The sequence below is a fragment of the Prenolepis imparis genome, unplaced genomic scaffold, assembly GCF_030444845.1.
Source record: "Prenolepis imparis isolate NDT839.2.m4 unplaced genomic scaffold, iyPreImpa1.0 SCAF_9, whole genome shotgun sequence".
NCBI classification, from domain to species: Eukaryota; Metazoa; Arthropoda; class Insecta; order Hymenoptera; family Formicidae; genus Prenolepis; species Prenolepis imparis.
The window spans coordinates 7,520,103-7,537,642 of NW_028141167.1; the positions used below are offsets into that span (position 1 = coordinate 7,520,103).

The 17,540-nt window shown below is 35.6% G+C and overlaps 1 protein-coding gene across 31 annotated transcripts in view; it reads left to right on the top strand.

Annotated features, from left to right (window-relative positions):
• LOC145940340 (uncharacterized) overlaps positions 1-17,540 on the top strand; it is a 149,879-nt gene that overhangs the window by 43,729 nt on the left and 88,610 nt on the right. For 4 of the 31 annotated variants that reach the window (XM_083045347.1, XM_083045351.1, XM_083045355.1 and 1 more), the window contains exon 1: positions 14,198-15,735. The exons of 24 other annotated variants lie outside the window; for them this stretch is intronic. In XM_083045347.1, the coding sequence (XP_082901473.1) occupies positions 15,534-15,735 (202 nt within the window). In that variant the 5' untranslated portion in view covers positions 14,198-15,533. Of the gene's footprint in view, positions 1-14,197; positions 15,736-17,540 lie in introns of those variants that run through there. 3 more of the 31 variants (XM_083045354.1, XM_083045366.1, XM_083045384.1) reach the window with 2 other exon arrangements.

A 17,540-nucleotide genomic window follows, 5' to 3' on the forward strand; every position in this document is an offset into this window, starting at 1 on the left:
GGCCGCGCCGATATGTCTAGCGCGAAAACGGAAACGTGACGAAAAAGCAAGCATTGAAATTTTACACTGCAATAATTGTATGTTTACAGTAGCGCAATAATTATATGCTTACAGTAACACAATAATTACACACGCTATCTTTCACGCTAATATTTCTCAATCGTTTTCCGTTCAGAATTTTATTTGATTCTACAACTTTCTACCCATTATAATCGTTATTAGTTGCAAAAATGATTAAAGGAATTTACTCCGAAAAATTTATTTAACTATATATTTATATATAAATTTCATTTTTCGTTTTGTTAAATCTAGATTTCGACGCTTTGTGGACATAAATTCACAGCGAAAATATGATATTGGCTCGTTTGTTAACATTGTCACGTACAGTTCGAAACTTTGTTGAGGATAAAACTTCTTCCCAAAAATGTCATTAAAACAATGTTTTCTTATTTTCCGAAATATTGTGAAGTTTTGCGAAGAATGAACATAAAGTTTAAAAATACGATAAAATATCCATCGGAAAAATTGTATTATATCCGATTAGTATATATACTTCTTTCCAAAACTGTAAATTCTATAAATTAAGTCATTCGAAGTAGTTTCTTCTCGAAATTTCTGAGTTGAATTCTTAAATTATTTCATGAAAGTTTTAGGAAATATTTTATAATTGATGCACACATACTCTCTCTCTCTTCAGATCTGCATATTTTTTTATATTTAATTATTATACAAATATACGTAAGAATTTTTTTGTGCATTACCATAAGTTATTAATAGATTGAAAATTTTCTACAATTATATCTATTAATATCTGCGGCAAAATAGCTGAATGAAACACGTCACGTCAGACTCTGCGGTAACTTTCGAAAGTATCTAATTAGTTACACTTTCAGACGGCACTTTAACTGGGCCAACGTAGCGTGGTTAGTAACAATTAATCAAAACAGCTTATACTTTGCTCCAATAAAAGAATAGATACGTAAAATTAACAAAAAACAAACATATTTGATCCATTCTCGCGAATTAAACTTGAATATTCATTAAAAAATATCATAATCTAAATAAATATTTTTGCTAGAGTATACGCTACGAAGTTTAGCTTGACAATGTTACTTGTTGATTAGAAAGTATTTCCGTCTGTTTATACTGAGAAAAAATACTTCTTCGTCTGTGGAATTAAATGTAGGTTGAGAAATTTGTATTCAGTTTCACAAAAATCACGCGCGAATTCTGTTTTATTTTTTTATTATAAATTTATATTTCTATCATGTATAACAAGTAACGCATCGCGTTTGTCTTCTTCCTTGCTTTTCTTGTTGCGACACTCGGAATCGTAATTCGTCAAGATGGTCTGACCACATACTGCCGTGATCACTTGCACGGTCGTTTACAAACATCGATCACGATTCGCAAACATGTTGAATACGTGCAGATTCTGACGTAAACATCAGACACTTCTGTTCGATCGTGTTTGCCGATGCAATCGGTAGTCGGAATGCATTGAAACCAAACTGACACTGGATATTGCGGTTTGCATAATCTTTACGAACAATCGTTCGAATAACACGAGCATCTATTCATTTATATTTAATAATTTTTAAAACAAAATTGAAAGTTTTATTATAAAAAGTATAAGATTATTTTATAATAATTATTTTTCACATTATTATGCTTTATTGTATGCATCATGAATGGTTTCTGTTCGCGATAGAAAAATATAAATTTTGCGCGCATTTTGCACACAAACTCAGTTTAATTATCTTGGGAAAATTTCTGATGAATATTGATGTAGTATATTTAAGATGTTTTCAGATTATAGATGAAATATCTTTTATGTAAGAGAGAGAGGGAATATCGCAAACCCATGCAATTATAGCTAGCTGTTGATGTTTTCATGTTGAACTGATCACTCGATCTTTCAACACGAATAAACACTTTTATGCGCTTACGAAGCATTTTTCTTTGTTTTAGCGTTACGAGAAATTGCGAGATGCGTATCCATAAAAGCAAAAAAAGTCGAGTTGTTCGTGAGATATTCATGTCGTAAAATTTTATGAACTGTGGCGTGATTACTCGTGAATATTGGCGAGATTAGTTGTTCATCATTCCTTGCATCTTGTATCTTTATTACATTCAAAAAAATTAAAATGTAATTAGGGAATTAACGTTAGAAAATTTTTTGTGATATTATATGTTAAAATTGCAAGAAAATAATATACATCAATCACGATGTTATTTAAAAATTCCATTAACAAGAAATATTTGTTCCAATTTATTTTAGTCAGTTCGGATATTCTTTATTATTAAAAATATCTTGGTTGCAAAAAATCGAGATCGTTGCTTTTTATGTTGAAGAAAACATGAAAATTTAAATGTAGTATTTCTTACACAGATTTTTAAAGGAATAAACGCGTATTGTACTACACGATCATTACAATGATAAACAGCGTGATACGATTCGATGATGCTCGGCGAGAGGCCAGCTGATTATTTTCATACTTCCACGAACTCTTAACAATGCCTTCGCTTTTCCTTCCTTTGTTGGTTGCGGGTTACTGGGACACGTATACGGTACTCGACGAATCGTAAATTTTGAAACTCTTACCGCAGCGAAATAACGGCGTCGCCGTTTCGTTCGAATCACCAGAATCGCGCTCGACGAGGTCCGTTTACTCGAGAAATGAACGTATGAATGTGAATGCGCCATGCATATTATCTTTATCGTCTTTGATACGGTCGCATTATGAAGTTATCGCAGCGTGCCAATGTTCGCGTGTAGTTGTGCATTACGTTTTATCCTTTCAGAGTTGTATTTAAAAAAAAAAAAGTATGTTTCTTACACAGAATAAGCTATAATTTTCATAATTACGATCAGGATTTTATAAATATTTGATACGAACAAAACTCCGGATTGTTTTATAATATAAATATAAGTATGAAAATAATCAGCTGACCGCATATATATTTGAAAAATGAGTGGTGCAGTTTTTCTATTATATCTTGTCTGTATTAAATTAGTTTGTTAATTTTCTGAGATGCAAATGATACCGGTGCTTTTATTACATTAACGAAGGATATACTGTATATTCTTTAACTAAAAAATATATGATTGAAAATCATAGATATGAGAGTGACGTCTAAAATACAACGCAATCTTCTTTATCGCTTCAGAGTTTTATTCGTATCAAATCGTTTCGCGAAGCCCATATTCTCCTCTTCAAGGATCCGAACAAAAGATAGCGAATAGAATAATTTTTGAGATACGAAGAACGAATTGGTGACGTCGGTGTCGTAGTATCGACCCTCTTAGTCGGGCGCCGGCAGGCCGTCACCCTGGCAACCTCGCCCATTCCTTTTGCATAGGAGAGGCATGGTGGCTAGACGGCTGGAGCATCCTCCCTTCATTAGTGCCACGGTCAACGGATAGCCAAGTACGCTCGAAAGATAGAGAAAAACGAGAGAAAAAAAGAGCGCGCGAAAGCGAGGGGACAGTTTTCACCGCGTCTTCCACTGACATTTAGAAAAATTAGATCAGCTGTTGTGGACAGTCTTATCTACTAACGAAACTTCCCTTGATTCTAGGAGATTATAAATGAGAAGGAGCGACACTCTAATATTGAGGAATAGAATCGACAGCCAGAATTGATTATATAAAAAAGATACAAAAATAAAAATAAGTAACTATAGTGCTTTTAAAATTATAAAAACAATCCATTTAAAAAAAATTAAGCGTCACCTTTGGTTCGAACATATATCTCTCTGGGTCGATATTTCTGTATATTCTAGAACTACATTTATATTCGGATCGCGCAATGTTTGAGATGAAGAACATAGCAATTCTAACTTAATCAACGAGGCTATTGGCGATTTTATTTCATGTCAGATTATATGCACTTCCTCCTAGATTAACTCTGTTTTTCAAACGATTAAAAGAGGGATTATTCGATGGACGGGATAATTATTACAGCGCACTAGATGATTGAATAAGATTAAGAGCGCGCGGTGTGGCGGCGATTATTAATCGGTGGCGATCTCAGAATAACTGTTCTTAATCCGTCGATCGATTTCCTGTTAGAGGCGTCCGGTGGTGCATTGTTGCATCGCCGCGCCGATCCGATTGACAATGAATAATCAGCATTATGCGTAACGACTAGGTAGGTAGATTGCAGCGACGTGCCATAATCGCGATCATGCTCCTTAATTAAGTCGGTATTGGATCTGATCTTTCTCTCTTTCTTCTCTACTCGTATCATCGAAGGTATCGCGCGCCTTCTATCTGCTATTTATCATCACTGCGCGCGGGATAACAGGAAACGTCGGTTGAGGCTTCGCGAAGAAGCCACTCGTCTATGCTCCCGTGCATCGGTTTTGATATATTATTCGCGATATTGCGTGTATATATTCAGTGGCTGATGCATCTTGAGGAGAAAAAGAAAAATGCATAGGAATGGCGTAATATCGCGCTAAAACCATGGTAGGCTGGAAAAAGTGGTGAATCATTAACAAGGCTTGATATTCTTCAACTGCAGCCTTTTTGAACTCTCTATCTTTAATCCGCGAATATTCGTGCTGTGATCCGCGCTTTAATATACAGTTACCTTTTTGGATTGCGATTTTATAGAAGGTGGTTTTGTACGCAATTTTATTCATCTTTGTTTCATATTTTTTGTCAGAATATTTAAATTTTTCAGATTAATGTCTATATAGAAAAGAAATATAAATAAATATAAATCTTATTCTTTTTCATTATGCTCTTTTTTTTATTGAAAAAAAAGAGGATTGATGGAAGAGGAATATATTTCTGTGCCATGCGATATTTATTACATCAAAATATTACGATGTCAACAATCTCGAAACCCAAAGTATTCTCCTCTCGTTTTGCAATTCAACAGTTGAGATATCAAGCAGGCAAGTTAGTAAATGACACGATAATAGTATTCAGGTCGTGCATTCAAAGATAGTGACGCTATTATATAATTAAGGTGAGAGTTAATGCACACAGGTGCAGCATCAGGAAGTCGATAAAGTGGCACTAAACTTATACACGGTGTATAATGTGCATTATGCTTCTTGATTAAAGATTCTATATTTGAATGCAAAGATTATAACTATATATAGTCTTTCTAACTTTATCTCTATATCTTTTTTCGAATAATGTGTCCCGTAAAAATATAGATAGAGAAATTAAAATACACGTGATGCGCTCTTATATATATAGCCAACTATAGAAATGATTATATTGTGAAATTATCTTGTTTGACCTAATATAAAAACTATGCTTGTCCTCTTCGTTTACACGAAGGCGCACGTGTATGCCTGAGTACACACTGTTGGAAATTACGTACCCGGGAAAGCTATCGGTTCTTTGCGTAGATGCTGGAACATTAAGACATAGAAAGGGAGTGTAAAATCGATAAGGATCAGAGCGTATAATCGGAAACCCTACTTGCGTTCGCGTTATGCACAAACGCGGTGGAGTTAATTATCGCAATTGAGATTTTTACGGCTGATCAATACAGCGACGCAACGTTACAGCCATACGATAGTTACGGATCGTTTATGATAGGTTTACGCTGAAAGGATGATCGATCGTGATCTTTCTAAAAATTCACGATTTGACGAGGAATGCGATTAACGAAATATTGGAAATTCGTGACGAAAAATTCTCGTTTGAAGAAAACGCGATAATCTAAATTTTTATTCTCCACCTTCATAGTGGAATATAGATGGAAAAAATATATTTTTTATTAGATCTTTAATAGCGATTTAAATTCAACATAATTAGAGCTTAAAATTTAGATTTCTACCGAGTAATCTATGCGCATATAGTTAAACCTTTCAAGTTTTTTTAAAATTTTCTTAAGTGAAGAGTTACTTGAGAACTAAAACAAAATGTACCATTATACCATCATATTTAATCGCAATGCAGTCAGCGGAAGAAGAGATTACCGCATTTGCTACCGCGCCTCCGTTTGCGGGCATAAAGTATTTACGAGCGGTTGCTTCCCGGTTTGAGCGGAAACTTGGATATACCTATGCATTATCTAAGACTGACAAGAAGACCTGCGCGCCGCTTTTAGAAAGAGGGAGAACCCTTATATAGCTCGAGATGCGTCTCTAATCCCGACGAGAGGTAGTGGATGCTGCAAATTCCCTCGTAATACAAAGCCGAAATGCAAGATCGGCTAACTACCTGCAATCTATGTTGTCTCGTGTCAACTTTAATCAGGACAAAGCCCTTCTGTTCGAATTGTGAGGCTGATTGCCAAGGGACGCGTCTTCTTGCGAAGTCCTTGCTATAACGAGATATACCAATAAGACATAACTTTACGTACATATTTGTACAATTAATGCATATTAATTGATCAAATGAAACATTTGTATCATTTCATTATGCATTTATTTGATTGTTTAATTAATATTGAAAGAAATATTTATTATAATTCTTGCAATTTTTATCGGTACATTTTCCTTATTTTAATTTTACGCATAATGTTATTTCTTCTCTTCTAATAATTATGTCAATTTTATTTCTTCATAATGTTCTCGGAAATGCTGTTAATCATATTAAAAAGTGTTCCGGCCTTTCGTGCTATTATTCTTCGTATTCGAGCCATTTAATTCGTTTAAGTTAATTTACTTTGTATAATAGAAATCACTTTTCTTTGAAATCTGCTGCGAAAGTAATTTCAAAGTCCAGAAGTTCAGAAGAGACAGGCGTGAATTGCCATATCTCAGACAAGCCAAGATTCGCGACGGTGATTAAAAGATCGGTCCTGGAACACAGGAGCGACTTTATGCTCAGTGATGCGTGTAATCTTCTCTTGTCGGAGCAATATCGATCTCCTGACGAGCCGAAGTAATGAGCGTACCTTTTCCTCCTTAAGTTGTACTTATCGTATTACGCAAGTGTCGTTAAAAATGACCCCAAAGGGTCGCCATTTATCGATCGGACTTTTCATCTGGGTCAGACTTATATTTCGCCACGCGTATCCTTTATATTCTTTTTATCTGCATTTTTCTGCGTCTCATATATAGGATCATATTGAATTTATGTATAACTATTAATATACATTAATTTTACGGAAAATGGAAATTAAATTTTAGATAACATTTGTTCAAATGTGACGCACATACGCGTTTATATTTGCATCGTACAGTAATTATTTGGTTTGAGGTGAAATTAGATACACTAGAAATTATATAATGTTTATCCTGTTTATCGCAATGATGGTAAAAGAAATATCAAAACGCATATGCAGGTAAAAGCGCAAAAATCTTTGTGGTCGTGAAACGTCAACCGCAAAAGTCACGGCGATTTAACGAAGACAATGGAACTAATAGAAATTACGGCGCCCCCGTCCAATCCTATAATTCTCTCTTCAATGTACAAACGACTCGACAGCCCGGAACGCTGTCTTTGCCCGGAATTGTGCTGGTCCGTCCCCCGCAATTGCGCGGTTAGTATTTTCGTGCGTCTCGTGCCGAGTCTAGAATTAAGGCGGACTCGAACGATCGATCTTGAGCATTCTTGTTTGATTGGCATACCAATTCGTGATGAACTTTATTCCAAAGGTCTTTATAAGCTATAACGTCAACCTTAAACTTGAATATATCGATATTATTGCCATGAATCTAGCTTATTAATATATGTGTTTTTTCATTATAATAATTAAATCGAAATGTCAATTTTTAAATATCTTTCTGTTAATTAATTATTTCATTAAATTATGTCGCAGTATTTCGTGAAAATAACATTCTTTGCATTATTATAAAGTGAGACAATGGTTATTCAGTTAGTGGATGTATGCAATATTTCTCGGATGCAATCATCACTATGCACTGATTCATCTTTCAACAGAAAGATATACGAGATTGAGAGCATGAACGATGCGAACGAGATACTCCGATTTTAATTCCTTCAGATTAGAGACTCTGGCAAGAATTTAGCGTTTATATGACAAACTCGGGGAAACTTGAATTTATCGAATTCAAGTCGAATTACATTCGCGAACCCTTACAAACCGATTTATATATATATTTATATTATAAAAATATTTATATATTTATTTTTATATATTATAAAAATATTTATAATATATATATATATTTTTTTATTAAAGAGATTCTATATAAAACCTGCGTAAACATGGACAATTATTTATTTCGTACAAATGATAGGCGATGCTATTCGAAAAAATTTTAAAAAACGAAGCAAAAATTTGCGGAAGCAGATAGACCTCTCCTTTCGGTTGTTTCTAGGCTTTACTCTTGTTTATCTCCTAGTATTTCTTCGCGAACAATACTTCTCTTCGTGACTTTTTTTCCGCTCGCTTTGCTCCATTTTCGCCGGCCATACTCGTTCATTTAATTTGCGATGGCAGCAAGAAACGGCGGCGAATCTTCGAAGAAACGCGGAACGAAGCTCGACAAGAAGGTTCACGGGGGATATTTATTACCGTTGCCGAGGAATTATCGGCTGTCGTTCTGTTCCGTTGTGCACTCTGGTGGAAACGATCTTCGATACGAAATTATTGACGTCTCCTTGCGCGTTTTCTGAGAAAGTCGGGCGATCTTATTTCCTCTGTAGTGCTCGCAACATGATTCTTGCGGCGAATAAAGGCTCGAAGATCTTTGTACCAATTATGACGATCCGTTAGGCTTCGAAAGAACAAGGCGAGATGTGTACAAAAGCTGCATTGAATCGCGAATAAAGTTATTTATTAAAAAAAGAAACAATCGCGAGTTGGAATTAATTTTAAAACTTCGTATCTTTTAATCAATGCTTAAAATTATTGAGTATGAAATATGGTAGAATTTTAGCTTCGCTGACCCACAAATATTTATTTCCAAAATACGAACGTTTCTTTGCATCTTTAATTTCAGAGACTTCTCGTTTTAACAATCATAAACGACGAAAATAAACAGTGAGTCATAGGTCCAGTAACAATCGAAGCGGCCATGTATTCGGCTTGTCTCGCTTATAAAGCTGTTTCGACTGTTGCAAATTTCAAAAGCAGAGATGCGTCGCTTTGATGGCTTTAAACGCGCAATTCGATAGCGTAATCTCTGCAACGGCTAGGTGTGTTTCGCATTTGAAATAATCACAACCACATCCGCAGCCATTCGTACGTCGTATTTACCCACGATAGGAGCGCGAAATGCACATGTTCGCGCGAATTGTGAGCCTTCATCATATATATACACACACGATAAATATACGCTCAGAACGCAGATAGAATTTTCAACGAATGCATAAGTGTACGCTGCAAATTAATTATTACATATTGGAATTTGTTTTAATTGGTTCGTGCAGTCGATTGTAATCCAGTCGCGTTTCATGCAAATTTATAATTTCGAATTTGTGATCGCGGTGTATGTCTTCGTCGCAACTTTAATTACATCGAGTTTCCGTACGTGTTTTCTCGGATCATTCCAAACTCTCTCTCTCTCTGCGGAGCGGATCATATAAACGTACAACTCCGTTTCGCGATGTATCTGAAACTACGTCGCGGCCGCATGAGAAAAGTCTCGCGTTGCGATATTTGTCAAGTACACTTATAACTTATAACACGTCATAGCAGAAAACAACAGGTCGTTTAGTCGTTGGCAGCTATTAAAAACGCATACGTCATTGAGATGTATTACGGCGACATTGAGACGCGCGCTTGCTCTCTCTTCGTCGAATAATATTGTTCATGGGAGAAAGCAATTTTTATAACGTTATAGCGTTAGTCCGACTTTCTGTCGCGCGATTAAAAAATTGTCTTTTGGGAAGTTGAGCCTAACAATCTATATTTTTACTGTGCCATTTAGCAACAAGACGCTTTTATAGCCTTTTATATTCTGAGAAAGTTCTTAATGCACATTCATTATTCATTGTTATAGTCCTCTATAACTTTTTTTTTTCAGAAACGAGTCTTAAGAGTCACTTTACATTTACAAGATTAATGTTTAGGCTAATATAATCGAGTTATATATATTCACATAATTGAAGGATAAGCAATTTTTGTATGTATATATAATTTGATAATCTTCTATATATATTTTTTATTTTGTGATTAATAATTATGTAAATTGTCGATATTAGTAACGTTTTAATTTAATCAACAACCAATCTGTTGTTACATTGCTATAATTATTTTACTATAGATTTTTATTCCCTTTCTATTATATATTATGTTACTGAATGCATTATTAATATTTCACTAATGTAATTTATGGAAATAATTATTTCATTATTTTGAACAACAATAATTAATTTTGTGCATTAATTTTGTTGTCTATAATATATACGTATACATATATTTATATATACATATCAAAGCTTCCATCTTTTGTATTACAAACTTGCGTTTTCATATATTTTATAATACAATTTATCTGTAATAAAAAATATTTTTATATATTTTACCCTTAAATTTATATAAAAATTGTTTATAGAAGATTTTCATATTTTATAGAATATTTTATGAACAAAAGTTTCTTTTTTTATATAAATTATCGTGTTTCGAGCTATAGTAAAAAAAAAAAAAAAAAAAAAAAAAAATCTTTATATATTGTTAGCGGTATCTGATGTAGCGGGATGTCCGTGGAATAAGTCACCAGTATACGTATTATGTTATTATTTTCGTGTCGGGTCATTGTCGTGTTTTCGTGTATGCTTATCTGTCCGTTGCCTCAATTTTATTGTATACCTTTGACGAAACGTGCCATGCCGTGATTGGCTTCATTTGAAAGGATAAGCGTTTTAACTGAGTGTTTATAAACGGCGACCGCTCGGTCGAGCGCGTCTCTCTCTCTGATAATTTACAAGAGTAACAGTAATAAAGAGTTTATACGATTTCTGAGAATTAAAAAGAGTTAAGAATTTGAATAGAATATACGTATATCTCCTATCGACATCCTATCGACTACAATATTGACAATTACTTACATCTTTTCTTCGCAAATGGCTTTTGTTTACGCTGCAAGCTCTTTCTCATGAGATTCGCGCACGTGTGATAATCGATGTGACATGAAACTCCACGAGTAACGAGTGATAAGTAATCTCTGTCAATCAATGCCTTACCTTGGTGCTCGATGGTGCAGTACCGCTTGTATCTAGCAGAGTCAGCTGGCATATTAGTTTCCATAAAGGGACATCGATCGTCGTTGAGTGACTTCATGTACAAAGCACGCACGCGGAAGCTCAAGCCGTAAGAATCGCGTTACTATGCTCTCCGAGTATCAGTTGATGAATTGTAGAAACTCCGAAGAAATTTCCTCGAGATATTTAGATTTATCATTGTCAGAGAAGTTTTTCATATCGAATTAACAATTTAATATCAAGCTAACATAAAGCATAGAAAATATTAAAAACCCATTTTACACGTCTAAATTCTCTCTATATTTCATAGTAATTTAATGATATTTAGATGTTCAGAGATTTAGGACCATTGTGAAAAGAATAGCTTTGCATCTTGCAAAAGCAAAAAAGATTTATAATGAAAAAATCAATTTTAATATTTTTAATTTTTTTTGACGGATTACAAATTAAGAAAGACGCCACTATTTAAAAAATATAATAAATATGATCACACCGAAAAAATTGTATTCTTATCTTAAGTATATACCACTTATCTTTATAATATTTTCCACTAAAATAGGTGCCAAAAGGATCCTCTTAATTTAAGAGGAAATTCCTCTAATAAAAGATATTCTTATTAGATATTCTTATTTTAGATATTCTTAACATGCAAGAATATATACTAAAAAATTAAGAATATATTCTTAATTTAAGAGGATATTCCAAAAAGCATCATGTAAAGACGGAAATATCCTTATTCATTAAGAATATCTATTAGAGGACTTATTAAGTATTATATGAATTTCAAGAAAACAATTTTTTCGGTGCACCATATATCTCGCGAATATAAATGAAATATTACACCACATTGTATTATCCAGTGATAAATTTAATAGATATTAGTTTCCAATAACTTTACGATAGCTATTAAAAGGAGCATCGTTACTTTTAAGTTTATAACAATTAATTTTATCACACTAATTTTATCACATTAAGAAAATATCGCGATGTGATATTACTTTAGCCGATTGACCCTGATCTTTAAGCTCCGTAAAACATCGCGTAGATAAAATTGAATGGCTCCATTTATCCGCAAACGGACGCCATCGTGTCGAGACGCATAGCGCGTACATTGTAACAGGAAAAAGTGACCTAATAAACCAACGGAGATGTCTGGATTAACGTAGAGCAACCGTTAGGTGTAACGATTATTATTTTCCAGCAGTTTTTTGCGATTTGATCATATTATCTCTGGGACACTTTTTTCCGGTTGTTACTCTTAGCGAGTCTTAAAATTGATTTACGATTCAACAATCTGCGTAAGAAAGGCTTTTGACAGTATATATGCTACAAAAATCGCAATGTAAAAATAAATATCACAAAGAAAATATGTGCACACACACACACACACACACACACACACACACACACACACACACACACACACATATATATACATTAATTTGCTATTATAGATCATTTAATTTTTCGCTTTTTTTTCTTTTTTGAAGAAGTTATAATTATATATGTAGAGCATAGTACATATTTCGTTAATATGTAGTAAAAAAACTACACATTGTATATCTTGAGACATGTAAAATATTCAACTTTTAAATTGTCATTTCGATATTTTATCTTGATATTAAATCTTAAATTTATTTTTGCTGAACTTAAGTTTATTTGAACTAAAGAATGTTTTATTATCTTGAACAACTAATTTCACAAAAATGTTGCAATTAAATAAATCATTATAATCATCCATGTATCTCTTTATAATTATTCTCTTAATAATTTTAATTATATTAGAGAATTTTAATCTCTCTCTTAATAATTTACTATTAAAATTTGTTTATGAGAATAAGTTGACTTAAAAATCCAAGAGAAATCTATCATTAACGATTCAAAATACAGATAAACATCTCATATAACGAGCCACAAAAGATACATAAGCTGCAGCAAAACGTTCTGGGAAACGATTCGTCGTTTCTACTCGGTAGTTTCAACGCACCTTCGTGAAGCATTTTCCAGCGATAAAAACGGTCTTACCGCAAATTGCTATAACAGCAACAGAAAATGTTTCTTCCGTGTAACCGCGTCATTCTTACGATACGATTCTACGTTTACTCGGGAGTACCACCCACGTTCCTGTTCGACTTACATAAAGTCTTCGAGCACTATCTATCGGCTGCAAAAATGGATCACGGATAATGCGCAATTTTATTTTCTTCCGAAGAGAAGAGTCTCTCATGCAATAGTTTTTTTGCAATAATTACGAAAGGTCTAATAAAAAATGATTAAATAAATATAATTATGAAACGGCGATAGCGGCGAGCAATAATTTAAATTTGGCGAAAGACGGAATATAATTTAGACATCATAAAGAAAATGTAAATGAAAGAAGAATCATTCTTCGAATGTTAGATTGCGGAGATTAGTTTGAAATAGATTTATTTCCGCAATTAAATTTATACTTCCCTTTGTAAACGTATTCCCCTTTTCAAAACCGTTTAATTACGTGGATTATATGACCTAGAAAATGACTATCTAAAAATAGCCAAAGCTATTTTAATGGCCGAAAGGCATCCGTTCCTTTTACATAATCTCGCGCAACCGAAAGGAACTGTATGAAAATTAGGGTACTTTTGAAATAATTTTTTTTGTCTTTTAATTAAACACGTTTAGGTAATATTTCCTCAAAATTGAATGTCGAAAAAATATTACCAGCTAATAATAAAACATTTACCATCTAGTAATATGAATATTGATTACTACTAGTAATGCAATGTTTAATTCGTTATCTATCGTAAAAATTCTAATCAATACTAAGCGTATCAATGCGGATTTTATAACCGCAAGGATGCTGCGATGCATCCTTACTTTTTTTTCCGAGGTAGAATCCAATCACAGCGAGGACAGCCGTTGTTAGCTCGTAATAAACATAGACGCGTAAATCGTATCGACGAGCTTTTCTGCGCGTACGTGGATTCTGTTCGAAAAATGCCGTCTTTCTTCTCGACGCGGAAAACGCGTCTCTCCTCCCGCACCGCGTCTCCGCGTCTTCTCGGTCATTTCCGGCGTCTGTCGGCGTCGCTCGTGAACCGCGCCGAGACGAACCCACTCAGTCGAACGCTGACCGCCGTATACGTGAGACCGTTCGTGAGAAAACTCCGTGCTAACCACGCAGCCACGAGTCTCCGACTATCGTGGGTCCAGCTGTTAGATCAGTTGTGACGACCTGTCGTCGATACATCTCGTGAAAGCGTTCCGTCATACTTTACCGAGAGCTGATCGTCACCGGTCGATTGAGCTGTCGCAAAATCTATCAACTTCCATTCGAAGAAACTCGAGAATTGCTGGAATAACTGCGTGTGTCATCAAAGGCGGGGGCGGAATTAATATTTCACTTGCTGCGTAAATAGGCCGCGCGTCAACGACAGTATCGATAAGTTGGCTCGTAGCGAGTAAAGATTACACAGCTGACAGCCGGTCGGAACGCGGCAAGGTCGGAGCCACTACATCTGTTATCCGTGTCTGTCATGAACTGTCATCTGAATTGAATCGAACGTCTTTCGCTGAAGAAAACGGGTGGAACTTTCGGAATTTCTTTACGTCGAGAGCGTCGGATTCTCGCGACGATCTTACCGAGGGTTTGTCACCTCTTAAACGAATTCAACGAGCCTGTTTGGTTAATTTGTGCCACTTCACGCGACGTCGCGGGGAGATCGGCTTGCTTAGTGTTCCCTCTCTCTCTCTCTCTTTCTTCCTTCCGTCGTCGACGTCGAAAGTTGATTGACCGACGTGACTCACGAGATCACGAGTCATTGTTGAGTCGTGTGATCGTAGGTGCGTTCCTCGTGGTCTTATCGCGAAGGAAACATCACCGAGAAAACGTCATCGATATCTTATAATTAACACATGATCGCATTTTATGATACTGACATAGAAGAAATTAATCCTTGCTTTTGACATCTGTCGTCACTAACGTGAATCAATCGAATTCATCAAATCGAAAGTAAACAAAACTTTCCCCAGGAAGTGTGCTGCACATTCGCTTTTTAATTGCGCGTCGATTATTCGAATCTTAAAAGAAGAACCTCCCATAATGAAAAAAGGCAGAGATTTGCGGAAGCTATTGTGTTAAACGTTTTTACAACCGCGTAATCCGTGTGTCACGAGTTCATAATCAATCACCGAAATCGTTCGAATTTGATCCCTTCTTCGATTCTTCCTCGAGGACTTGGAGCGAGAACTTGGCGCGCGCCAGCTCTACATTTTTCGCGTCAGGATTAAGTGCCCGAGGACGGGGGCTGTTGAGAGAGACGGTCACGTGCCACCTGTTACGAGCCGATCCGCAGTGCGGAAGGGTCGCGGATCTCCGTCGCGGATCAGCGTGTCGGGCGTCAGGCAGTCGCAGGAGAATGCTACTCCGCGCGACGACGCGCCCCTGGCTGATCCTGGCGGTAGAATGTTGACGGCCCGCTCGGGGCCTCTCGGGCTCGGCGTACCGCGAACCCTGGGGCCCGCGGAAGGGAGCGACCACCTCTTCCTGCTGCCGGAACGTGCGCTCATCATGGACAGTACCCACCTGCGACAGGACCTGGCCGGTCTTGACTTTAATCTGCACCTGAATCTATTGCACACCGCGCCCCGCGGAAACGTCTGGCTATGTGAGTTATTGACCACTGCTAGTTTATATGAAAGAGTTGTGATTCTCGAAATGCATTCGCGCGATTTTTATTTATTTGTTGTATTTGATTTGCTGATGCGACTTCTTTTGATTCGTTTATCTTTACGAAGGAAAGTGGTTCCGTCTTCTTTCAAAAGTAATTGAGGGAATCTCAGGAGAGAAAGCAGGTAGAAAATATAAAATCGAAAATAAAGTATATTTTTCAATATAGTTTAAGTGAACTTGAGTTATAAAGAAAAAGATATGGCCTAATAGTCTTTGTTAGCAAAATTCTCGATTATTTCAGGTATTATATTTAGAATATTAAATATCAAGGCTTAAGTCCTCGAAATCGCGGCTATCCAAATACTCGAAATCGTACATACAAATCGGGGCATCTGTCCATCATTCAAATAAAATTGCATATTTAATATTTACATAAAAACTTTCAGCGTATCCATTAGTTTATCTGGATGGATAAAGTGTCTTAAACGAAATACATAGCATCGCTTTTTACGATAATTCTTACAAAATATAATGCATTTACATTATTTATTCGAATCTCCAGTATTTATTTTTCCAGCTGCATATTTTTTTCCGCTACATATTTTAAGAAAAATCTAGGTAGTACAAAGTATCTTGTATTCAAATATTGACAGCGACAGTCTGTATCCGCGTATCATAAAATCTTTTTTTGAAAATTTTGACAAAGCTCGGAGATTGAACATAAGACAGAAAAGAATGCGATTACTGTACTAAAATATTATCTGATTGTGAGATGCGTTTTGTACAAGCCACACCTTTATGTCATCTTTTCGACAGTTTCTATCCAATGTGGAAACAAATCGTTTAAACGAGGCTTTGCGGCGGCGATAAAGTGTCGCGCGAGAATTTATGTTTTCGCACATTACTTTATTATCTGCCGAAGGTGTGTATCCCCTGTGATACAGGATGTCGAGACGCGTTGTAAATCGGGCGGGTTGCTTCCTTTCGCGGTCTCACCCGTGGGGGAATTTCGAGGATGGTTCGCTCTTTTTACGAAAAGCAGAATATCGAATCACTGATCGCATATGATTTTCATTGGTATTTCACGGGGACGAGACTGCGAATGGTGAAAAATTCAGGAAGATTATAACAGCTGTTCGCAATTTTCTTCCATCGCGAAAAGAGAGACGCGAGAGAAAATAAAATAGAATAGTATATGAGAAGAACATGTTTCATTCGTAACTGAAATACAGTCTAACTCCGAAACTCTAGAAAAAGGTAAGAAAATATATAGAGAGAGAGTCAGTTAACTAGCGCGCCGCGAAATTATCGCCGTGGTATCGCCAATTAAATGCTTTTTTTGCGCCAATAGAAACGTAGAAGCCGTTCTTTGTAAGAGAATACCGCGCGATTATGATGCCCCGTCATCGCGTTTTCTATTTATGATTGTACCGGCCGTTAATTTGGCAGACGGAAATTATTTAATTAACACAAATTGGTATGTCTTCGTTATAATCATTGCGCGAAATCACGAAACGATTCCTTTTCGCAGATATATTTATATTAGAAATGCGAATGCGCTCATTAATCCTTATGGCGTCCGACAATTATTGCAACATGTCATTTTCTTCGTAACTGGCGATAATTAGAACGGGGCAAAAGGCATAATTAACACGTATACACGTTGAAACAAATGTCGACTGAAAATGCTTCTCTCTGACGCTCGCTGTGTCGAAAATTATTTTAAGTGTTAACGATAAAATTATACGTTCTGATCGCGTGAAATATTTTCCGTGAAAAAAATACTTTTAACATTATACA